Below are 27170 nucleotides of genomic sequence, written 5' to 3' on the forward strand. Positions count from 1 at the left end.
ACTCGTCCCTGAACGAGTTTGGCTCCCCAAGTGTTAAAGGAAGGTAGGGATTTACACTCCTTCAAGGCCTTCGGTAAGGCGTTCCACATTTTTGCACCATAGCAGGAGAAGGAATTTGACCCTTTTTCTGAGCCAATTCCTTGATGTTGACGGGCAGTATTTGAAATGCATGTATTTGAAATACATTTTTGTATTTTGTAATTTGTATTTGGCTGGGATGGGAAAAAAATGGATGTAATTTGTATCAAGATACTTTCAGGTCTAGTATTTTCTGAATTTCAAATACGAAATACTTTTTTAATGCAATTGTATTGTCAACTGGACACATTTTAAACATTCACAAAGGTTTATCTATTCTAATTTGCTGGTGGTTCATGTGTGTGTGTGATCAACCAATAGCACTTGACATTGATTTTCTTCAAATGTAATGTGTGTTATGATTACAATTTCTAATTACTTGCGCCAGCAGAGTGTGCAAGTACTGTGTTCGGTTGCGTACAGTATGTATGTAGGTAGGTAGGTAGCTGTGTGTGCTTAAGCCCGTAGCCCAATCAGGGACCAGTATTTTTGCCAACGTCATCATTAACAGCCAATGAGGGACCAGCATTTCCTGGTGATGACAGAGGTGATGTCACTGGCATCACCAGTGGTGAGCGCACCTCATGGCGCGCCCTGCTGGTGCACAAGTAGGCCATGTATGGCCTACTTGTGCACAAGGCGCAAGTTGCACCTCAACAGAGTGCAGTTTTAAGGCTGGCAGAGCGGTTTTGCGTTCTATGGAGTACTGGCAGCTGTAAATTCAGTCTCATATGCCATAGTTCCTGTCTAGCTTTCGAAGATAATGATAACTCTGGCCTGCACTCTCACACACTGACACACAGTGGTAAAGGTTTAGGCTGCCTGCTCCAAAGACAAACACCATAGTATGGTCAATTTATTCTTAGAAATTCTGACAGGCAATTAATGTAATACTTGGCAATCAATTTATAAAATTACTAATCATTGCATACATTTTTATAAAATGTATTTTCATGTATTTTCAAAATACGAAATACATATTTGAATCTCAAATACATTTCTCTGGCCTGTATTTATATTTTGTATTTTGATACATTTTTTGACCCAGTATTTGTATTTTGTATCAAAATACTTTTCAATGTATTTTCGCCCATCATGTTGTAACCAGAAGGAACAGGGTGGATTAGGCTTTTAATATACAGTATATGAGCTGTTTTATTCCATCTTCTCTTTGTGCAGGCTCTGGACCTCCCTCCAGATTTGTTTGAAAAGGTGAAAGGAAGCAGTTATGTCAAAGGTACAGTGCTGTTGCTGCTGCCCCTCTGTTTTATGATTTACTTTACCTCTATGGGGAAGTCCTTACCAAAAAAGCATACTTTAGTGACCTAGGATATTATGGAACGCAACAAGACGTTGTCAGAAACTGCATAACTGTAAAATACATGCATATTTCATTTCGCGGGCCTACTGTACATCATTTTGGCACGACTGTCTAAAGTTATTTAGAACACACATCTCAGATTTCCACTTCAAATTACTTAAATGTTAAAGCTCAAGCTCACTTTGCTCACACAAATGGCTGAATCAGTTGAGAATTTTCATTATGAAAAAAAGAGCCGTTTCACTGTGCAAATTTTTTGCACAGTGATTTTTTTGATTATTAATAAATACAAAAACGGCACAATGGAACAAGATATCTGGCCAAATGGATTAGTTTACACTGTGACATGTTAATTACTAGGGCTGTCCTCGACTCGGGATTTTTGAAATCGACTCGAGTCGAGGGGTTCATTCCGACGCGTCGACGAATCGTTTTATAATTTATAGTCTACTTTGTGTAAAAAAAAAGAAAGAAAAAAAAGTGTTGCTTTAAACGTCCTCATCAACACAACACAATAATACATTAAGATGAATTGAATGTACGGTGTTTTCGGTGATATCGGTGCGCGAGCACAAACATTATCTGCATAGCAATGTACAACACACCGTTAAAACAAATAAAACATCTCCGCTGATCAACTCTGCCCCGTCTCGGCAGCATCCACTGCCGTGAAGTAGAGATGAGACATTCGCGAACGATTCCGCTCTCTTGAACGGCTCTTTTAAATGAACGATGGGATCCAGTCCGACTCATTACTCTGTCAGACACCGAGCACTGACAGAGTAATGAGTCGGTGTCGAGAACGGATTCATTTCAGAAACGGATCATAAATAGCTGGAGGCACAGCTCCCAGCTAAGAGCCCTCAGTGTACCCACTGAGCACGCCGTCTAAAAGTGGTCTAATAGACGTATAGATTTGAAAGTTTATTAGTTGTCTAAACTAGACGACTAATAGACTTCTAATAGTCGTCTAAATGTAGACGGTCTACATTTAGACGACTATTAGAAGTCTATTAGTCATCTAGTCTAAGTTTAGACAACTAATAAACTTTCAAATCTATACGTCTATTAGACCACTTTTAGACGGCGTGCTCAGTGGGGTGGACATGTCATGGACGCAAACACAGCAAAACAAACTACAAACATCATCATGGATTACTTACAACACTGGAACAATTCAGAAGCACTTTAATTAGGAAATGTAACAAGTAGCCTACACTTGTGTATGTTAATTTGACTTTAGTAGATTGTTTAATTACTTTGTGGACGTGCGTGTGTGCTGTGGCAGGTTATTTAATATGGGATTTTGACAGCGTGCTTCTCCTCTTAACACATATGGTGCCAACCCCGAGTTTCCCGAGTTTGTATTGGTACCACCGCTGTGCCAACCCCGAGTTTCCCGAGTTTGGGCCGTTTTTGAAAACGGCCCAAACTCGGGGCGTTTTTTTTGGACCTCCAGAAATGTGTTAGGCATGATCGCGATCGCGAAATTGCATGTTTAACCCCCATACCAACCCATTCTTTCAAACATGGCAGCCATGTTTGTTTACATCTGAAGAAAACATAATGGCTGATAAATCATGAATGCCTGAACGGATTTCCAAGCGGATTTTTTTGTTTGAAAGCTGGGCACACACGTGGTGCATCATCTAGGCATGGGCGTGCACGATCCGTGCACTATAAATTACATGGAAGTCTATGGAGACCATGGCATCGCGGGACATTGAAGAGAAAAAATCATGGCACCAAAAAAGTTAACGGAACACCCTCCCGGCTCCGAATGTTTTAACGAAGCGGCGGTTCTGGCCGTTCCGTCTCACTTTCACCCCTATGCTGGTGCGAGACAATAAATAACTGTTCGCCAATTGCTACATCTCTCAATTGGAAGTACATGACACCAGTCTAGCAGTGCACCGCAGTAGTAGGCTAACTGGTGATATAAAAAAATATATATTTTCGACTCCTCGACTCAAACAATTGGCGTCGATTCCCGGGGCTTAAAACGTCGATTTTTAGAGGACAGGCCTATTAATTACAGAACCCAAACCTGAATTCTTGAGTGGACATATTCACCATTCTTCTCTCTACTCTCTCTGACAGCGATACACTCTGTCACATATTCACCATTCTTCTCTCTCTGACAGCGATACACATATTCACCATTCTTCTCTCTCTGACAGCGATGCACACTCTGAGTCACACCCCCTGCCTGAAGAGACTGAAGAGGACCACAGGTCAGTTGAAGAACACTTTTCCATGGGTCCCCTCATCATTTAGCTATGTTTTCTGTTCCCCTCGTTGGCTTCCGGTCATACTGTACACAGCCCTGGTGTTGGCCTTACACGGCAGTCAAGGGTGTGATGGCACACTCTTAACTCATTGACTGCCAAGGCCCGAGTTTCCCGAGTTATTACAGTAGTCCCAGGCTGCCAGAGCCCGAGTTTCCCGAGTTGGAAGCCATTTTGAAAAAAAAAAAAAAAAAAACAATTTTTTTTTTTTTTCAAAATTTTTTTTTATAAAAAAAATTCTAAAAATGCCTCAAATGTATTAGGCATGATCGCAATTGTGAAATTGCATGTGTAGCCCCATAACAAACAAACACATCTTTCAAAATGTCAAAAATGGCTGTTTTGTCTGACTTTGAAGGCTTGTAACTCATGAATGCCTGAACGGATTTCCAAGCGGATTTTTTTGTTTGAAAGCTGTTAAAAAGTACTACACATATGATGCATATATGGTGCATGGGCGTGCACGATCCGTGCACTAAAAATTGATCCGTGCACTAGAAATCTAGGATAGTGGCAGTCTGGTACTTGGGGGCCATCTTGAAATGGCATTCAATGAGTTAAAAATCAGGACTTGATCCAACCCCATAACCCAGCCTGCACACTCAGAATAACTAACACGTGATGGGGCATTCACGAATAGTGATTTTTAGTATTCGAATGATTCGACAACAGAGTATTCGAATAGTCGAATATTTGACAGGACTGGCCAAACTGTCAAATATCGAGTAAGCAAGAGGCGAACATTGTTGCGAGGCGTTGTGAGCATGTAGATCGGCTATTTTCACAATATTAATCTGCGGAACCGAGTCACATTAAATGTAATACCTACAATTCCAAGTGCTTGTCAGGGTGGGGGTCCCCAGTTCAAATATGTTTATTTTGGGGGTCACAGGCTAAAAAGGTTTGAGAACCCCTGGTATAGAGCATTAACAAATTCATCCACCAGGGGCATTGACAACTCATTCTTATGACTTCCTATCTAGCCGAGCTTTATAAACTATAGATTTTTTAAAGAGGGAAAAAAAAAGCGAATATTTAACTTCAGTGAACAACGTCGAATAGTGACTTTAATATTCGAATATTCGAATATCTGGTGAATGCCCTAACACGGGAATGCTTTGCGAGTCTTCCAAAGCATTCCAGTTGGAAAATCCCTGCTTTATCGGGTCGTCACAACTCCAATATGTGTCACCCATGTGTCTACAGATGCAAGGACCACCAGGATGAGCGCACAGACCTACCTGGGGACCCCCGACAGGAAGCATCCTCTTCTAGGTCAGTGCTTTGTAGTCTCAGAATAATAAGACTGTCTGAAGGCAACATAATCACAATTGTTAGGATGTTTTCATTTTTTTATATATATATATTTTTTTTCTGCATATTGTGTTTTATTTGTCTGTCATTCAATGTTATATGAGTTAAAAAAGGACCCCGATTGAAACAAGCCCAACATCTTTTTGAGAAATCCTTTTACTTGAAACTGTGCAGTTTTCCTTTGCAAACTTCTTATAGTCTTCCTTCCTTCAATCAATCAATGAATCAATACTTAACTGTTAGCTGATCCACAGCAGTAGATTGGTTTAACCTTATCTAATGATGATATGAGACACTTCAGCCCAATAATCATGATAATGCAAACCCTCCGGTGTTATATTTCTTAACCCATTTAGGCCTGGAATTGTTATACTTTAGCAAGTCGTGATAATGTGTGCAAATCTTTGAATATATGTATTTTTAAAGAAAACATTTGTAACTCAAATTTTGCTTCTGGGGGGGTCCCTGGAACTAAATATTTTGAGATGGGGTCCGCGGCCAAATACTTAATTTGGGGGGTATTTGACTTGAAAAAGGTTTGAGAAACACTGACATAAACATGCTGTGAGCTTGTATATCTGCTCTTTTTCAATAGATAAAGCATTACATAATGGTTAAAGTAATAATGCGTTCCCTTTCTTATTACTCTGTTGTACCTTTTCCTCCCTGCAGGCCTGGAGCACCTGGTGGAATGCAGCTGTGAGGATCAGACTGACAGACGATTCTATCTCTGCACCGTCTGTAAACTGACTCTGAGCCACGATAAGATCATCAAACATCTGCTCAGCTTCCACCACCTCCATCGCTACATTGTAAGTAGGGATGGGACGATACGCGATATTATCGTATATTGTGATAAAAAACACTCACGATAATCGTATCGTGGAGATTTAATTTATCGGGATATCGTCCTCCGTCATGCACTGGGATCAATTCACCTTTTATTTGCCGAGCAGCATCTGATACCACTTAAACCCTCTATAACTGGTAAAAGGTACTTAATATAATATACATACTTGATACAGTCTTTTTTTTTTCACTCTATCAAATGTCTTTGCCAAAAAATAGCCAATCTACAAGCTCACAACGCGTCGCACTGCGGCGCGTTGTGAGCTTGTAGATCGTCTTTTTTTGGCAAAATGTTCGGCCCCAGGATAATGGATTTGGATTATCGCGATAATATCGTAAATCGCGATTTATTTTGACACAATAATCGTGATATGACATTTTCATATCGTCCCATCACTAAATGTAAGTTCACTAATATGTGCTTTTATCACCTCCATCACTACATTGTAAGTTCACTATGTGCTTCTATCACCTCCATCACTACATTGTAAGTTCACTATGCTTATATCACCTCCATCACTACATTGTAAGTTCACTATGCTTATATCACCTCCATCACTACATTGTAAGTTCACTATGGTCTGTTCTATCACCTCCATCGCTACATTGTAAGTTCACTAATAATCACCTCCACCACTACATTGTAAGTTCACTACACTCTGTTCTATCACCTCCACTGCGACATTGTAAGTTAAGTTCACTATGCTTATATCACCTCCATCGCTACATTGTAAGTTCACTATGCTTATATCACCTCCATCGCTACATTGTAAGTTCACTATGCTTATATCACCTCCATCGCTACATTGTAAGTTCACTATGCTTATATCACCTCCATCGCTACATTGTAAGTTCACTATGCTTATATCACCTCCATCACTACATTGTAAGTTCACTATGCTTATATCACCTCCATCACTACATTGTAAGTTCACTATGCTTATATCACCTCCATCACTACATTGTAAGTTCACTATGCTTATATCACCTCCATCGCTACATTGTAAGTTCACTATGGTCTGTTCTATCACCTCCATCGCTACATTGTAAGTTCACTATGGTCTGTTCTATCACCTCCATCGCTACATTGTAAGTTCACTATGCTTATATCACCTCCATCGCTACATTGTAAGTTCACTATGCTTATATCACCTCCATCGCTACATTGTAAGTTCACTATGCTTATATCACCTCCATCGCTACATTGTAAGTTCACTATGCTTATATCACCTCCATCGCTACATTGTAAGTTCACTATGCTTATATCACCTCCATCGCTACATTGTAAGTTCACTATGCTTATATCACCTCCATCGCTACATTGTAAGTTCACTATGCTTATATCACCTCCATCGCTACATTGTAAGTTCACTATGCTTATATCACCTCCATCGCTACATTGTAAGTTCACTATGCTTATATCACCTCCATCACTACATTGTAAGTTCACTATGCTTATATCACCTCCATCACTACATTGTAAGTTCACTATGGTCTGTTCTATCACCTCCATCGCTACATTGTAAGTTCACTATGCTTATATCACCTCCATCGCTACATTGTAAGTTCACTATGCTTATATCACCTCCATCGCTACATTGTAAGTTCACTATGCTTATATCACCTCCATCGCTACATTGTAAGTTCACTATGCTTATATCACCTCCATCGCTACATTGTAAGTTCACTATGCTTATATCACCTCCATCACTACATTGTAAGTTCCCTATGCTTATATCACCTCCATCGCTACATTGTAAGTTCACTATGCTTATATCACCTCCATCGCTACATTGTAAGTTCACTATGCTTATATCACCTCCATCGCTACATTGTAAGTTCACTATGCTTATATCACCTCCATCACTACATTGTAAGTTCACTATGCTTATATCACCTCCATCGCTACATTGTAAGTTCACTATGCTTATATCACCTCCATCGCTACATTGTAACTTCACTATGTGCACTTGGTGCACATAGGCAGGTTGCAAGGCAGGTTGGTGCCTTGCATGGTTTCCACTGTGACTGGTGTATGAATGTGTGTGTGAATGGGTGAATGTAATGCACAATCTGTGAGTGCCTTGGATAAAGGCGCTATGTAAATGCACCATTGACTACACTGACCTCTGTGCTGTGTGTTTCCAGAACACATGGCATCCCTCCACTCTGCAGCACTACAGTTCATACGACTACAGCCAGCCGTTTAACTGCATGATGCAGGATTTGGCAAAACAGATGGAACAAATACATGGAACCACCATCGCTGATATGAAGGTAATGAGTACAGTACATTATCATTTATCATTAAATCCATTTAGAACAGGTACACATTATTGTGTATCATTATTTTATGCTTTAACTATTGAAAAATAGCAGATTTACAAGCTCACAGCGCGGCACCGAGTGCCGCGCTGCGAGCTTGTAGATCTGCTGTTTTTGAAAAATTGTTTGATTCTATAAGTGTCTTCTATGTCAGCAATCTGGCTAGCCATCGTCAAAGAAAAGGTCCTTTTCACTTAAATGGAGCTCAGTTAGTCTGTTCTTGAGAGACTACTATGTCAGTGGTTCTCAAACCTTTTCATGTGAAGGCCCCCCAAAATGATATTTATTTGGCCACGGACCCCCATCTCAAAATATTTCGTTCCAGGGACCACCCAGAAGCAAAATTTTAGTTACAAACATTTGCTTTAAAAATACATATATTCAAAGATTTGCACACATTTTCAAAACTTTTTCAAACATAGCTGATATACAAGCTCGCAGCGCGGCACCGATAGTTAAAGCATTCAATAATTCTAGGCCTAAATGGGTTAAATCCATGGAACGACCTTCACTAACATGAAGGTAATGAAGTACACTCTAGAAGTAAACGATCATTACCGGTATATCCATGGAACCACCATCGCTGATATAAAGGTGTCGTAGATTAGAGTTTTGATTGATTATGTGTGACGTTATAGAGTAGATCAGGTCTTTATGATGATACTAATACCTGATAGTTAGGAGTAGAGAGGCCTTCAGTGGGCCTCAGTAACTATTGTTTTGGTAAAGCCAAAAGGTACAGCTCGTTCCAGAGGCATTGAAGCCACACAGCATAACTCTAGTGTCGGACCATTCTTCTTGGCAGAACTACCTTACCACTGCCCAGAGTGTTAATTGTACTTCTGTCCATGATATCATGTTATATAAACTTGACCACACCACCGCCTAATATAATTCTCCGTTGGTCAGCTTTCTGATTGGTCCCTGAGACTCCCTGACTGGCCAACCAGAAAACAACATTCACTTTTTGCTATCGGGGGTGGAGTTTGTGCAGTGGAGAATGTTGCTTCAGGCTTTCAACAACTGTCCGCTCTGCGCGACACGGCGTTCGTCCAGTACGGACGCGGGAGGTGATAGCGATCTCGCTCATCATAATGAATAAGCTTCAACAAACTAGTTCACATGGACCTTATCAATGTAACTAAGAGTCAGGATTGGGTACATATATTTTAAATGGGCAGAATTACGAAAAGCCAGCATATTATGTGAGGAGAACTATAATCTGGCTGTCCTCTTCCTACCCAAGATGCAATGCGCTTTCTCTTTCTATTTCTATTCTCTCTCTGATCCAGAGGATTAAACTAATTAAAACATATATTTTCGGGGGAAAACTACTGTTTTGCTATGTAATTACTGTACCTGTTTCTTCCCTTTTTATTAATATCACGTAGATGTGTTTTTTTTGGTACTTTATATAGCTGTAATGAGGCTATGAAAAAATAAAAAAATCCCATTCACTGCCACTATAAAAACAATCTGCCCAGGGTCAAATGTCCCACCATAGTAACAGGGCAGAATGGGGCGGGATTTGCAAAAGCCTGAATTGTCTTGTCTCCTCTGTTTCTCATGATTATTGATTGATCTGAATTCCACCACAAAGGTAATGATTACAGTGCACTCTGGAAGTACAGTAAATTATCATTTATCATTAAATTCACGCAACGACCATCACTGATATGAAGGTAATGAAGTCACAAAACCATTATGCCTTAGGCCCATAAAATTACCAAAGTCTGGAATATGTTTTTTGATTGATTGAGCGCAGTATTTATTAGTAGTTTGCATAGGAAACAGTTTCACGACAGCACTGGTGCAAGGCCAATTAAAAGGATAAGCTCAGGAAAGCACATGGCTTGTTTACATTGAGATATTTTAGTTTTTACTCTAATTAACATTGAATGACAGACTCATAACACAGTTCTATGCTGAAGAAAAACATGATGCATTTAAATCAGTAAATAATTTGGCCTAAGTCAGGTTTAATCCTATTTAATCCTCTTATGTTACATAACATAACTATCATTTTTAAGTCAATTGTCATAATTTCGATGGCCAAAACGCAAAAGCTCCTTTCTGCAAATGTCATGATTTTTGGATTTCACTTGAAATGAGGACAACAGGCTATGCTGCACATGGTCAGTCTGTCTGCAAGATCCTTCTGCCCCTCATTTTGCCAAAAATTTCATGTGACTAGAACATGACATTATTTTTGACAGGTTTGGAAAAGAGGCAAAATGATGAAGCTCAAAACCTCCTATCTGCATTGCCTTATTGATTGCTAATGATTGGTGTCAGGTCACTCAGGTGGTGAAACTTTTGATAAAAAAAAATGTAATGGTAATACTTGTAACTGACCTGTAGAATGTCTGGATAAAAAGTGCTATTTAACAAAGAAATAGCCTAACTATATCTAGGTAAAAACCTCTTATCTGCATGTTGTCGACAAGAGATTGTAGATGGGAGGTTTTGGTGTTGAACACACATTTTCTTTTTCATTTTCCCAACAAAGTGAATTTTTCAGATGGGAGGTTTTGCGTTCTGGCCATCGATATACAGTATTGTTATGAAGTCTGGAGTCAGAAGTGTCTGTGCTGGGGGAAAACACCTGACAGTGCAAAGCTAAGCAGGACGCTTACAGTACGTCATCCAATTGTAACATGTATTAAAGCCCGTTCCAGGAGGATGTGGAATTCAATGGGGTGCGGGACACGGCACCATATGATGTGTTGACACATCAAGGTCTATTTTGTGTTCCCACTATGATGTAGTGATGCCAAACCCATCTGGGTTTACTATAAAGTCCTTTACATCCTGTCTGAACAGCACTTGGTGCTGGGTATTGTATCCGTGCTTTGTAAAGGGGAAAATAACACATCGACTGCAGATGACGTGCGTCAAAACGGCGTTATTTAGTTAGTTAGTCAGTTAGTTACGCCACTGTTCTATGTGAACCCTTGTCGCGTGGTGAAAAATATTTTTTATCTGTGGTTCTCAAAGCTTTTAATGTCAAGGGCCCCTAGAATTATATGTTTTTGTCCTCGGACCCCCATCTCAAAATATTTTCTTCCAGGGACTCCCCCCAGAAGCAACATTTCAGTTAAAAATGTTCGACTTAAAGAATATATATTCAAAGATTTGCACAATTTTTCAATCTTTTGTCTTAAACAATAGCAGATCTACAAGCTTGTATATCTACAAGCTCGTAAGAGATTGTAGATATACAAGCTTGTATATCTGATATTTTATAGTCAAAGTATACAAAATAATGGTTAAAGTGGTTACGTGACACAGACCTGGTCTTATGAATGGGTCTTCCCGGTCTTATTTCACTTAAAAAATAAACTTTTGGTCATTTTATCGTCTAATCAGGCTTTTATGAACAACCTGGACAGATTTAATTTGCTTCATTCAGTATTTAGATATTTGATGTAAATGTTACCAGGCCCTCCTCCTCCAGGACCTTTCCCCATACACACCCATTGTAACTTCAAATTTTAACCATGACGGATACATTAAAACTAAAAGCACCCATTATTTTTTTATGGTTACTCATACTACCCTCCTAATACATGAGCTGGTCGTGTTTTTCCGATAATGTTTTTCATTTATTTTGAATAATATTTTATTGTATTTAATTTTTTTCCCATTTTGCCAAAGAATTATATATAAAAAATAAAAAAAACAACACGGTCTGATTAGACGATAAAATTACCAAAGGTTTCTTTCAAGGTGAAATAGTCTTATCCCTTAAATGTTATGAAGGAAATGAAGTGCTGTAGACTTTAGAAGTTAATGATCATTAGAAATCATTTCCTCAGATGCTCCTGTGGTGTACTGTATGTTAGTGTTAATAACTTCCTAAGGTGGTTCCCACTGTCTGTTAGTTTTAATAACTGTAAGAACTTGTCTTATAGAAAGTGGTCCTGAAGCCTGCTTTGTTATCATCAGTGGAAGGAGCTTCCTATGTGGATGGTAAGTTTTTATTAATTTCTATTTTCAATTCCAGAGTCAGAAACACTATTGTCATTGATATTACTACCGTTGGCCATATTCACCGATCGACTGATAGAGAATTTTCCATTTAGGACTATACTGTGTATACTGTATATGGGCCCCATCTTGCTAGCCGCCTTACCCCTTATCCCATAGGGGCTGTTAAGTCTGACATCATTTTGTAGGCAGAGGAGAACTTTTGCCCCCCAAAAAAGCGAATCCTTTTACTATTTTTACTATTTACTAATTTTTCTTCTCTTTGTTGTTGAAAGGAAAGTGGTAGAATTATACTTTAGTCGTTATTTTTGTCTCGGATCTGTTTAAATAGCGAAGGACAGATATTGACAATAAATCTGCTTGGAGGTCTGACTACAAAATGATGTCACGGCTTAAAAGCATTTAAAAAATAGTTAAACTAACAGATCTACATTGACACGGTGTGAGCTTGTAAATCGGTTATTTGAGCTATTCTAAAATGATTTTCAAAATAGTAAAAAATGGCAAATAAGTTTAAGGAAAAGGAATGAGGTTGCTCGCAAGAATATGCCCTGCACACAATCACATGCACGCACCATTATACTGATGTGCACGCACACACACACACACACACACACACACACACACACACACACACACACACACACACACACACACACACACTATCTCTCTCTCATTATAGATTCCTGGGATGTTTAAGCCATTCCTCCAGTCAGGACATGATAACAGACCCAAGGTCATAGCGCTAACAAAGCTGTAACTCTCAGACTGTGACAGAGCACTTTAGCCTGCGAGGCTGCGACCTATGACCTTCAGGCTTGTTCATCTTGTTGGGGCCCAGTCAGTATCCCTCGTATAACACTTAGATTCTTTTAACAACCCATTTAGACCTGGAATTATTTTATACTTTAGCTATTGAAATCCAGTATCCAGTTGAATGTAGCAACTCTGGAAAGAGGACTTTAGGCAGATGATGATGATGAGATACTGAGGATATGTTGCCCTCTGTAGGTGGTGAAGAAACACTACAGGCGCAAATATAATGCACCTCCAATCCACTCATGAGTGCATGCACCTGATCAAATACATAGATTTTAACAGGTGGATATTAATGGGCAGGTTGAATTGTATATTAAAAATACAATATTTTTTTACGAGGCAATTTAGAGTGCTTTACACAAAACATTAAAGGAAAAACATCTATCTTTATTTTAGAGCCAATATGTCCCTATGTGTAACGATTGAACCGTCCCTCACTGACAATGTTTAGCCTTGAAGATGCTGCAAGACTGGAGGAAACAACGCAGGGAGACCAGCTTGGTGACTCTCATCTCACCAGGAGACGAGCTGGGTAAGTACAAGGGTCTTCAACAGGGGTCTGGGACCCCTAGGGCAGGGGTTTTCAAAGTGGGTGACGGGGCACCCTGGGGTGCTGTGATGGCAGTCCAGGGGTGCTGCGAGATCATTTGATAATATTTGGAATTTATTTGGACACTTGAAAAAATATTTGGTATTATTTTACACAAAGTTATTTTCAGTCAGTTCTAAACAAAATGGCTATTATCTCAACGTTTTCCTCGCAACATAATCACTAAAATATCGTCACTGTCGGGCAGAAACCTCGTATCTCCAAGTTTCAAATGTGTACGTCTTTTGGTAAAGCAAAGCCCTGCTTCATCATACAAGACTGTCGCACAAAACTAGTGAAAACAGCCGATCTACAAGCACACAAACGCCTCGCGATGCGAGGCGTTGTGTGCTTGTAGATCTGCTGTTTTCACTAGTTTAGTACATTTTATAGATGATAGAGTGAAAACAGAGTGAAAACAGCAGATCTACAAGCACACAACGCCTCACATCGTACATTTTATAGATGATAAATACAAAACGAACGGTTTTGGACATACAAGGTTTCCGCCCAACAATGACTTGTGCTATAAATATGCTGGGAGTGAAAATTATATTGTAGGGGTGCCTCGGATTAAAATGATATTTATGGGGTGCCCTGAGACAAAAAAGTTTTGGAACCCCTGCCCTAGGGGGTCCTCAGAGTTACTACAGGGGGGTCCTCCAAATCTATGAGTGATAAAACGTGAGTGAGTTTCAGGTGGAAAAATGTAAACTTCTACTTTTGTTTTTGTTTTGTTTTTCAAATGAAAATGTAAAACAGGTCAAAATGACCCAAACAGAACTTAAGGCTTAATGGGTTAACTTATTTCATGTAACGTCTAAGATTCCCTGTTCCTCTTCTAATCCATGTCTCTTTTTCCTTCCATGTTGTCTGTTTGTTCTTTGTGTTCTTTTCAGTTCATGACAAGTTGAAAGCCAGCGTGACCTTTGGTGACCCCGTATCAAGGAAACAGGGTGAGGTTTCAGCATGGCAGCGCTCTCACTCTCTCTTTCAGGAGAGTGAAAACAACTTCACAAAGTCACAGATCACCTGATCTTCTCTTCTTGTTTTCCTGTTGTTTGTTTGTGATTGATAGAGGGGCATCAGAATTGTGTCTGTTTTATAAAACGGTTAATCCATGGATGGTACCAGGGCAGGAATTTCACGGAGGCCATGAAGGCCATGGCCGCCTTTGCCCCTCAGTTTGGCCTTGTGCCCCTCAAACCAATGGCATGACCTGAGGCCACAGTGGCCTTAATGCCCCAGCTGACTGTGCCACTTTCTCCTCTGTCTATTTCTTATCAATATGTAGACAGTACTAGACACCAGTCTCTTTCTTGTCATGTAGAGGTTATCATCCCTAACCCTTAAATTCAACAATTTTTTTTAGTGGACTAAAATCTTGTTTTATTTGATGGCCTTCCTGCCCTGGCATTTGGCCTTTGTGCCCTCAAAAATGGACAACACCAAAGGCCAAGTGGCAACATATGTACAATTATAGTTACAAGCACTCATAATACCCTCAGCACTATAATCCATAATCATTTATTCATTATAGTTGAAAATAATGCACTTTATAAAGACTTATAAGGTCAATTATTGCAATTATAATATTTCATAATTATTTGCAAGGGTCATAGTGTATTATTATAATGTCATAGTTGTGATACATGTTAATACTGTATTACGGTGTGATTGAGAAACACACACACACACACACACACACACACACACACACACACACACACACACACACACACACACACACACACACACACACACACACACACACACATTCTAATACCTTGTTAAAGTGACCATTTTGTAAAATTTTGCATTTGTAGTTATTTTACTGTAAATTAACAACATAATAACCAGAACAGATAGACAAAGAGACATTCATGGATTTATATTTAAAAGTAACTTTTATGTTCCCCCCTGGACCCAGGGTATGGCAGCTGCATACCCCTGGCCATACCCAATTGATGCCCCTGGTTGTGGCATTAACAACCACGACTACAAAGTTTAGCCATGTGAAATCATCTATGTATAGACATTAGATTCTGCTATGTTACAGGGATTTATTTGACCCTGACATTTATGCTGGGTTGATATGAAGACTTTCTACCTTCTTTTTCCTTTTAGGAAGAATGTCCTACTCGAGAGATTTTTTGATGGGGCTGAGAAACTGTGCTGCGGCCCAGAGAAATCCAGAGTTCTTGTTATTTGTAAGTTGAAAACTTCAACAATACACACTAGATCAGGGCTCCCAAAGTGGTTTTGATAATATTTGGAATTCATCAATATCACTTCATTATGCGTTGCACTATACTTGATGAGTTCTTTTTCCATCTACGTCCAACCAAAAATAGCACATCTACAGACCAAAAATAGCAGATCTACAAGCTCACAACGCGTTGTGAGTTTGTAGATCAGCTATTTTTTTGGTGAACCCCCCTCCACCTGAGATTTGGTAGACATAGTCTACCAAATCTCAGGTGGAAAGATGTGCATATTTACGTTGCGTGAAAAAAATAACGGTGTAATTTAGGGGTCCTTGGATGAAAAGGTTATTCACATGGGGTCCAAAAAGTTTGAGAACCCCTGCACTATAGCAGTGGTTCTCAATCTTTTGAGGCCGCGACCCCCAAAATAATCCTATTTTAACTGGACCCCCCCACCCTGACGAGCACTAAGAGTTGAGGCATTACATTTTGTATAACACGGTTCTATTGTTGAAATAGCAGATCTACATGCTCACAACGCGAGGCGTTGTGAGCATGTAGATCTGCTATTTTCAATAATTTTGCTGACAATTTGGCCAATGTTTGTCATTTTAGAGGTATTAAAAAGTCCTTAAATTGTCACTTTAGAAATGTGCAGATACCTTCTATACACTTACACTTTTTGTTGGTTTGTTTACTGTTGAGTGAGAAAACAATGTTGCACATGAAGTTAATCATCTGGGGACGCCCCAAGATCATTTGAGAACCACTGACACAAACAACCACCGTATTGTTTGTAATGGCTTTATTTTTTATACATTTTTTTTCCAGGAACCCCGGATTGTTCTCAGACCCTCACAGTCACAGACACCCCTGGCTTCTAAGGGACCCTCACAACCACAGACACCCCTGGGTGCCAAGAGACCCTTTTGGTCACAGACACCTCACCAGCAGTCTGCATCCAGCACGGCCACACGTGGTGGTAAACTGCTACATCAACTTACAATTAACACAACTTTGACTGCCATAATTTTACTAAGGTAGATCTTTTTTCCTATTGTTTTTACCTGATCTTCGAAGGCTCCGTGTACACAACATGTGTGCCTTATGTTCACGGGGGGTCCCGGTCACGGGGGGTCCCGGTCACGGGAGACGAAGGTCTTTTCTTTCACACGGAGAAGAAAAAATACAACCGCGATGACCATTGTGCATTTTTCTTTTCGATTTCATTTCATCACAAATCCAATTTCACTTCAGAAATATACAGAGCTAACTTATTTTAACAGAAAATATCACTTGGAACCCCTTTAAATGAAAATGTGTTTTCATGCCTTGTATTGTCTTACCATCTGGTTCTTTATCTGCATACTAATTTCTTTCCAGAAGTATCTTACGTCCTGAGCTGCCAGGTGAATATGAATTCTTAATCTCACCACCATAATATTGACATCATCCACACACTGTACTGGCTTGCCTCTTTCTTAAATGATACAAAGCACAATGTAAGAACCAAAAGACGATGCTGTTATTAATTTATTTCGACTGTCAGGTCTGCGGTGTGAAATTCGAGACAACGTCGCAATATTCTAATCACGTGAAAGGAGGGGAACACAAGCAGGTGAGACATTAGTTTCATACGTTCACAAGTTTATACGAGAATATTAAGCCATTTAGACCGGGAACGCAAATCTCTGTCATATTAGAATTGAACCAATTTAACCATTATTGTATGCTATAGCTATTGAAAAATAACAGATATACAAGCTCACAGTGCGGCAACGAGTGCAGCACTGCAAGCTTGTCTTGTCTCTTTCTACAAGATCACAACGCTTCGTGAGCTTGCAGATCTGATTTTTCCACAATTCTTTTTAAAAGGTTTTAAAATATAATCTTTTTCCACATGGAAACGATTATGACAATTATGACAAAATAATTGTGATTATGTCAAATAATTGCGATTAGACGATTATGTAATTGTGACATTGTGATAATTGTCTGTCTGTCCTTCCACAGAAAATGAAGACAATCTTTGTGACAGAAGGTACTACAGTCTACAGAATATTATACTCTGTTATCTCATGGTTTGTTGTTAATGTTAAACAAACAAAGGAATAGGAGCACACACCAGCAGTAAGGAGGTGCTGAGATACAAATGTGGAAAAGAACAGCAACACATGATCATACCCCTGATGAAGACATACTGTATGTGTCGAAACGGTGGTCATTTATAAATAAGGTTTATTGCATCGTGGCTGCGAGTTGTGCGACCTCCTGTTCTTCTCTACTATTGTTAACTCTTACAGTGCCAATCCCGAAATAGTTCGGCTTTCGGGATCGGCACCAGAGTGCCGATCCCGAACTAGTTCGGCTTTAAAAAAAAAAAAAAAAGAAAAAAAAAATTCTATGGCCATTGGGCGCCCTCTAGTGGTGAAAAGGTGGCACTCAAAGACAACTTTGTTTTTTTACAACAAGGGTTCCTATTTTAGATTGTAATAGAGAAAAGAAAAGATGAGTTAAAATGTTTTCATTTACTGCTTTCTATTGTTTTAGCGATTTTAATTATTTTGATTTCAGTGGGTGGGGGCATGCGTACAAGTGGCTAAATGTGTCTTTTTAGACACAATACCCCAGTGATTTCTTTGTTACTATTTCTACATCTGCCCATGAAAGATTGTGGTACATCTTGGGAATGGGCTTAATATCACTTAAACGATAGAAAGTAAATGAAAACATTTTAACACTCATCTTTTCTTTAATGACTATCTAAAATATGAACCCTTGTTATAAAAAAAAACAAAGTTGTCCTTTAATGTTCACCACATGTAATGTATGTGACATTAATTTAATGCATCTTGTTTATTCTTTATTACTCTCTGTTCTACAATCACAGCAGGTGAACTGGAGAAAGGACGAGGTACAGTATGATTTATTGTTATTCTACTGGTTTTATATGTTGGGCAATGCGAGGCGTTGTGTGCTTGTAGATCGGCTGTTTTCACTAGTTTTGTGCAACCGTATTGTATGATGAAGCAGGGCTTTGCTTTACCAAAAGACGTACACATTTGAAACTTGGAGATATAAGGTTTCTGCCCGATGGTGATTATGTTGCGAGAAAAACATTAAGATAATATCCATTTGGGTTAGAACTAACTGAAAATAACTTTGTACTTTATACTAAATATTTTTTTCAAGTGTCCAAATAAATTCCAAATATTATCAAATTATCTCGTGGCACCCCTGGACTGCCGTCACGGCACCCCAGGGTGCCCCGTCACCCACTTTGAAAACCCCTGAACTAGCAGACAATCATATGTCATTATTTTGTCATTGATCGCGAGTTGTAGAGCTTAACCGTAGCTTTCTGTCATCTCAGTGTACTACAGCTCTTTCTTGAATGAATGCCAGTACATCAAGAAACAACAGCGGACTCAACCAGTCAAGGGTGAGTTACAGTAGGCTGCATTATGTAATGCCAGTATGTAGGCCAGGGGCCAATACTGATACAGGTACCACCCAAGATGACCGTACGTTTTTTACATTTTTGTCTTCCTACATGTCTTTAGTTTACATTTTGGTATGATAACCCTTTCTGAGAAGTAGCTTAATTGATGTTATCACCCGCTAGAGTCGGTGTCCCATTAACTTTACTATACAGGGAAAAAAAGCAACATTTTAATCTGCTTTAAGTAGCATATGAGGGGTCAAACTAGGGGTTTTTCATGATTCTGAATCCATTGCAAGCATCTGTTTTGCACAAAAAACATTCCTTGGGCTAAAACGGCCCCCTCAAAAGTGTGAAAAGTGATGACTCATCACTTTTCATCACTAAACCATAGTTTTTAGCCCAAGGAATGTTTTTTGTGCAAAACAGATACTTGCAATGGATTCAGAATCATGAAAATCCCTAGTTTGACCCCTCATATGCTACTTAAAGCAGATTAATTTTTTCATCCTGTATAGTAAAGTTAATGGGACACCGACTCTAGCAGGTGATAACAATCAATTAAGCTACTTCTCAGAAAGGGTTATCATACCAAAATGTAAACTACAGACATGCAGGAAGACAAAAATGTAAAAAACATACGGTCACCTTGGGTGGTACCAATTTGTTAATGTATCAGTATTGGCCCCTGCCCTAATGATGCTGTTCAAGAGCTACATTTTGCTACATTAGTTTTGTACTTATTGCAGTGAAAAGGTATCTTGTTCTATAACAGTGGTTCCCAACCTTTTCAGGCCACGACCACCAAAATAATGATATTTTAACTGGGAACCCGCACACTCTGACGAGCACTAAGAGTTGAGGCATTACATTTTGTATAACACGGTTCTATTGTGAAAATAGCAGATCTACATGGTCACAATGCCTCGTGTTGCGAGGTGTTGTGTACATGTAGATCTGCTATTGTCACTGCCTCTATTATTTGACAATTTGGCCAATGTTTAATTTGTCATTTTAGAGGTATTTAAAAGTCCTTAACGAAAAAACATGCATGGATGCACCTGGAACGTATCATCAGTGATGTAGCCCAAGCTCATCAGGGTTTCGGGTCTCGCAACATCATACCCCTCACTCAGGTGACCCAGCCGGGGTTGATCAAGTCCCAACTTACGTCCCAATACCTACCCACGATCAGTCCCATTAGGGAAAGGCAGGACCATTCCCTCCACCGCTCCGGAACTGCTCTGCCAAGACTGGGAGAGGAAATGTGGTGCATGGAAGGACCTGGCTCTGTCGATTGACTCCTGTCCGGGCCCTTCCTACGTCTCACCAGGTCCAGGACCTGTGCGTTGCACCAGACTTCAACATTTCACTCAGGAGTGGTGGATTCTTGAGCCGCAATGGTACTGCAAGCTCCACCTAGGCAACGGTGGTGCTGCAGGCTCCGCTTGTGGCTTGAATGGCCCTCCTGAAAGCCTAACCAAGGGTTTGTTGGGCTTCTTCCTCAATTGTCACTTTAGAATTGTGCATATACCGTACCCTCTATACACTTACAAGTTATGTTGGATGGTTTACTGTTGAGTGCGAAAACAATGTTGCACATTATGTTAATCATCTGGGGGACCCCCACAGTTTGAGAACCACTGTTCTATGGTTGCAAACATCAAGGTCTGTTGTCCTTGGGTAATAATGAATGGACCGTCTCCTTTGGGGAGCAGGTCTTCTTCATGGTGTATAATAATAATAATAAATATAGCTGCAAGCAGCGATAAAGTGGCCAAGGCATAAATAGCAGGAAAGCAAAAAGGCATCAAGGGAAAGCAAAGAAGAAATCAAAGAAAAACTGGAAGCAGTGTTCTTCCGAACAGGTCTCCGGCAGGTCAGGTGTTTTTTTTTTTGGCCTAGTGGTGACTATAATAGGCCAAAGTCAAAAGGGTACCACGTGTTCTTTGGCCTTTCACGGCAATCGGACGCTGCATGCGGGATTTGAGGCATTTTGTTCCAAAAATGGGTTTTGCAAAAATTGACCCGCTGGTGGCGCTATAACAGGCCAATGTGAGAAGGGTGGCATCTGTTCCTTGGCCTAGTGGGAATGTGCATGCAAAATCTCACACAAATAGCAGGCTGCGTTTGAGACATTTTGTTCAAAAAGGAGCAATCCTGCAAACCTTGGAATTCAATGTTAGCCAATTAGATAGAATATGATATTGGACAAATCCGTCATGATTACATCACTGTAGAGATACTGTGTGCACATTTGTGTGATTATCGGATAAAATCTGAAGGAGTAATATCGAAGAATGTATTTTCGGCCTTCTGGTGGCGCTATAAATGACAGAGACTCTGCCGATTTTACACTAATCGGCATAGTTATTGGTTAAAGCACAAATTGACCTCTACACAACATGTATGCAAAAGACTATATGCAACAGACATAAAATAGTTCCAAAGAACTCCTCAAGGTTTTAACTCAATCTTTATTTTCCAACTTTTTCATTAGTTGTCTTTGTTGAAGAGTTGGTCATCAGGTTGTAAACTAGCGGGGCTGTTAAGGAGAACAATACTTCAGTTCTGGAAAGAAGCACCACAATTTTACAGAGTGTACCTCTTGGGTCATTCTTTAGAAAAATCACATTAGACACTTAATTTTCAAAATGTCCGCCAGTTTTAAAGATGGCCGCCTTTTCGGATATGTTTTACAGTACGCCAGCCAGTTAATATCGAATTTTCATAATATTAGAGTTGTTTTGTAGGTTTTAAAACATCCTGAGTTCATTTATTACACTTTTAAAGCAGCCAGAATAACCTTTCTGACTTTTGGTTGGGGTCTTTCCTCACCTGGGACCCCCCAGACAGACCCCTGAGCCTATTTTCAGCTCCTGCACCAGAACAATGTTAAATTAGATCTGAAATATGCTCTGAAATAAAAAATGACTAGTAGCAAATAACAGAGGTCTTCCACGGGGGGTCCGGGACCCCTGGGGGGGTCCTCAGAGCTATTACAGGGGGCCTGCCAAATCTCGATGAGATCTTTTTTTTTTTTTTTTTTTTACATTTGAAACTTTGAATGTTTTTATGTATCCTGGTTTTATGTATTGTACTTTGATGGTTTATTAGTATTCTCAGTATTATTTATAATGTTTTTTGTGTTAAAACAGTTATGGTTGACAGCTGTTACTGCAGGGATTGCAATAATGAAGGTATTGCAACTTTTCACTTTGGGTGCAGAACAACATTTCCATTTATTGCACTGCACTCACTGACAACACACACACACACACACACACACACACACACACACACACACACACACACACACACACACACACACACACACACACACACACACACACATTTTAACCATTTATTTATGTCCACACAAAGGAGATGCATACAAGGACACAAATAGTATAGGTGCAGTAGAGTAACATTTACAAAATCATGGCATTATGTCTTCATGATACAATAGCAAGGCACTTGGTACTCTACGGGTATAAGTAACAGCGTCTCCGCCATATGTGGCGGCTGCCGATTATAGCGGAGACGGAACAATACTTTGCCAGCCTTTTTGCCTCTTTTTTAGGCACTCCAAGTTGTTGAAACCCTCTAACAACCAGCCTGTGGGTATGTCCTAGGCTGCCAAATATGAAAACAAATAGTCTGCACCTGTACCCCAGCTCTGAGATCGTATTTAGGAGAGGTTGGTATTTAATGACCTTGGTCATGAAAGCTTCCTCTAGGCTAGGGTCAAAGGTGCAGGCCATCTCCAATACAGACACTTCCCTGGACTCTTCATCAACCACAACAACATCTGGTGTATTAGCTGTCAAAGATGCAAACATTTCCAAGTTATCACAGAGATGAAACATGGATGGAATGACACGGGAATGTTTGTACACACACACACACACACACACACACACACACACACACACACACACACACACACACACACACACACACACACACACACACACACACCTCTTTGTTATTGTCACCCCAAAACCCTCACCTTATCCTCTTATAGAGCCCATGGTTAATTACGCCCAAAGAGATTCACTACACTACAGTAATTTCAGACATGCAGGATATATTCGTCTTCATCATCATCATCATCTTCAATGTCCAACCTAATAGTGTTGACACAGTCTCCACCATAGCATAGAGTGAAAGGCAGGTTATTTGAGCAGCTGCACCGTCCCTTACAACCTGCTTTGCAGACACATTTGATGGGCTCAAGTACTGCCTTTGGAGCAGGGAGAGCAAGAAAACTGAAACCTGGAATATACCCTCCACTCTCTGAATTCCATCTATTTTCTTCGATTGGTGGAAGCACAGGGAAATTTGTCAGGTATGATTTATCCTGCATTGTGACGGAGTTGGCACGGAGGTAATGTGGTAGCAGTGCAGCACGAGTTGGAGGTAGCATCTCACCCTCCAAGTTATTTGACAGAAATAGTTCCCATCTGAGTAATCCCAGGGTTGTTGGACCTTTTGAACTGTAAACATGGCATGCAAAATGTTCGGACTGCAATGTTGATGGAAGCTCACAATTTATAAGCTCAGGAGGAATGGCCAATGACCTTGCCAAGGTCCTTGAAGCGGTTAGTGGCTTGGTCATCATCATCATCATCATCATCATCATCATCAAGTAGGCATTGACCCATGTCTTTTTGGTGATTCCAACAAATGTTCTTCCCCAGTCAACACCTGAAAAACGCAAAGGAACCCTTGACATTTGTAACATCAACTTGAACTCACTCGAATATATCAATTTCCTTTTTTTGTACCGGAGGCAAGGACTTGATAAGGAATCGGGGTATCAGCCTCTTCATGTGTTTGCACTTCCTCAAAATCATGTCCCTTGATGAAGGTATCGTATTATGATGCCTACTTCGTCATACCTGACAAATTGCCCTGAGCTTCCATCAATTGAAAAAATAGATGGAATTCAGAGAGTGGAGGGTATGTTCCAGTCAGGTTTCTTGCCATCCCTGCTGCAAAGGCAAAGCTCATCAAATGTGTTTGCAAAGCAGGTTACAAGGGACGGTGCAGCTGCTCAAACAATAACCTGCCTTGCACTCCTCCCTGCAAATGATATAGTGGAAACTGTCAACATTATTAGGGAGGACATGTATAGTAGTGAATTTCTTTGGGTACAATTGACCGTGAGCTCTTTAAGAGGATAGGGTGCGGGTTTTGGGGTGACGATAACAAAGAGGTGTGTGTGTTGTGTTGTCAGTGTTAGTGCAATGCAATAAATGGACATGTTAGACTGTGCGCCCAAAGTGAGAAGTTGCAATACCTTAATTCTTGCAATACCTGTGAACCTGTCTGTCTAACACACACATGTTATAAATAATACTGAGAATACTAATAAAAACAGTTTCAAATGTAAAAATATATATACATATAAAAAAAAGGAACTTCCCCATCAAGATTCGGCAGGCCTCCTGTAGTAACTCTGAGGACCCCCTAGGGTTCCGGGACCCCTGTGGAAGACCCCTGGGTATTTGCTACTACTCATTTTTGCTGTCAGAGCCCAGTTACAACAACTTTAATGCTTCAGTTATGATCTAATTTAACATTGCTCTGGAGCAGGAGCAAAGCGACTACTCAGATAAGCTCAGGGGTCTGTTTGGGGGGTCCCAGGTGAGGAAAGACCCCAACCAAAAGTCAGAAAAGTTATTCTGGCTGCTTTAAAAGAGTAATAAATGAACTCACGATGTTTTAAAACCTACAAAACAACTCTAATATTATGAAAATCGGACAATAACTGGCTGGCGTACTGTTCAGAGGCAGCCATCTTGGAAACATGGCAGCCATTTTGATTTTTCAGTGTCTAACGTGTTTTATCATAGGAACAACCCCTAAGGAGTACTTGTGAAAAGTTTTAGGTTTCTTTCCACTTGTGAAGTATTTTAGTGCAAAAATGCATTTACCTGCCCCGCTAAACCTTCAAAACAGAGGGTTAACAACCTAGCCATTTTCAGGCATGTCTTTTAAATCACAATGTTTTCAAATAATTCAAGTAGTAAACGTCTTCAAATAAAGTTTTTAAACATTAAGTATTGTGAAGTCTGAACCCAAACCAGCACACGGAAACAGTTCTCAAGGTGAAAACGCAATAAGCGTTGTTTTATTCAATGGGGCGTTCCCCTAAAACATGAAATAAAGTTCTTCACAAAACCGGGGCTTTTAACACGTCTTCAAATAAAGTGTTTAAACATTAAGTATTGTTAAGTCTGAACCCAAACCAGCACACGGAAACAGTTCTCAAGGTGAAAACGCAATAAGCGTTGTTTTATTCAATGGGGTGTTCCCCTAAAACATGAAATAAAGTTCTTCCCAAAACCGGGGCTTTTAACTCAAAATATGCTTCTTTCCAGAACTTAACAAACAGGGGTTACATTCGAAACATATGTTTCACAGTATGCTGTTGCTTCCATTAACACATGCCATTTCTCTTCCAAGACTCAGATGCAGCTCCTAATTTGCCTACAATGGGAACAGATAGAACCACCATTAGCAATGTGGCAAAATACAGAGCAAATGTGCGACAGAGGAGAACATAGTGGAGTTTTGCTTACTGCTCGATGGAAGAGTCCCTTCGAGAGCCAGCTACACAGTGAAGCAGAGCTCGGTGGTTAAGAGCAAAAACATTTGGATTGCCTGACTCGGAGAAGCTGTGTTGCGGCCAGGTGCTGACAAATCAAACTGATTGCAACAAGCAGCCATCTTAGCTGCTGCATTCTGGGAAATGTAGTTTTTTCTGAAAACCAAGCAAAGCCATCAGTTAGATTCAGTTCACATGCAAAAAACAGGGCCTGGATAAAAAAAATAAGAAAAATCAACTAATCAGCCGATCTACAAGGTTAAAACAAAATAAAGTCAACAGATCTGCTGATTTGGAGGTTGTGATTTGCCATCCAATTTGCGTGATTTTAGGCCAAAATCTGTAGGAGCAGTGTTGTAAAATGTGTTTTGCAAAAATCTGTCTGATGGTGGCGCTAGAGAGGGGCATGTGTGAAATCAGGGACGGAGGTTGTGATTTGACAATCAATTTGTGTGATTCTAGGCCAAAATCTGTAGGAGCAGTGTTCGCAAATGTTTTGCAAGAATCGGCCTCATGGTGGCGCTGGAGGGCCATGTGAGAAATCAGGCAGCCAAGGAGTGTGTGCAAAGTTTGGCATGGATAGGGGCAATGGTAACGGAGATATGAATAGGGCAAAAGTATGATGTCACACGGACAGAGTGACAGCCGGTGGAGGTTTCGATAGTAACTGCGACCTAACAGTCGCAATAATACTCACATCTCTTTAGTTAAATGCTTACATTGAAGAAAGAGATGAGGCCACACCCCAAACAATAGTGGACACAGGCAATAATCCACAACTGCACACTCCTGACAATATAAAACACATTCTCACTGTAAACGATAGAACCAAAATAACACAGTAAAACGGTAAAAGAGACCATACAAAATACAAGCAAACAGTCTTACCGGTTAACAGAGCAGCACACACTCAACTCAGCAGTGTTTTGTTCAAACTGTTCAGATGGATTCAATCGGCCGACGCCCAACAAGCAACCATCTTAGCTGCTGCATTCTGGGAAATGTAGTTTTTCTGAAAACCAAACAATTAAGATTCAGTTCACAGGCAAAAAAACTAAAAAAATCAACTAATCAGCCGATCTACAAGCTTAAAACTAAATAAAGTCGACAAATCTGCTTATCTACAAGCAATAATTACATTACCGAAATGAATCTTTTTACATTCCAATCCCAAAACCAGAAACAAACATTTCCGAGCCACATGTTCACTTACCAATTATCTTAGTCACGCAGCCTCAGTGTCAATATCAGAGTTGGTCAGGTGGATCTAAAAGCAATATAGTGTGGGTTAAATATAAATGGAGTAATGCTGTTAGAAATTGGAATAGTCTT

The 27170-nt window shown here is 39.9% G+C and overlaps 1 protein-coding gene across 1 annotated transcript in view; it reads left to right on the plus strand.

Moving 5' to 3' along the window:
• LOC308300330 (uncharacterized protein) overlaps nt 1-27170 on the plus strand; it is a gene marked incomplete at its 3' end in the record, with an annotated part of 102961 nt that overhangs the window by 16549 nt on the left and 59242 nt on the right. The window contains exons 8-22 of the mRNA XM_080744146.1: nt 1258-1315; nt 3580-3633; nt 4894-4962; nt 5674-5813; nt 7999-8127; nt 12090-12147; nt 13436-13516; nt 14473-14529; nt 15701-15783; nt 16612-16762; nt 17164-17189; nt 17330-17398; nt 17794-17821; nt 18671-18694; nt 19154-19222. Of these exons, the coding sequence (XP_080600272.1) occupies nt 1258-1315; nt 3580-3633; nt 4894-4962; nt 5674-5813; nt 7999-8127; nt 12090-12147; nt 13436-13516; nt 14473-14529; nt 15701-15783; nt 16612-16762; nt 17164-17189; nt 17330-17398; nt 17794-17821; nt 18671-18694; nt 19154-19222 (1096 nt within the window). The remainder of the gene's footprint in view (nt 1-1257; nt 1316-3579; nt 3634-4893; nt 4963-5673; nt 5814-7998; nt 8128-12089; nt 12148-13435; nt 13517-14472; nt 14530-15700; nt 15784-16611; nt 16763-17163; nt 17190-17329; nt 17399-17793; nt 17822-18670; nt 18695-19153; nt 19223-27170) is intronic.

This window comes from Nannobrachium achirus (assembly GCF_963921795.1).
Source record: "Nannobrachium achirus genome assembly, chromosome: 16".
Taxonomy (NCBI): Eukaryota; Metazoa; Chordata; class Actinopteri; order Myctophiformes; family Myctophidae; genus Nannobrachium; species Nannobrachium achirus.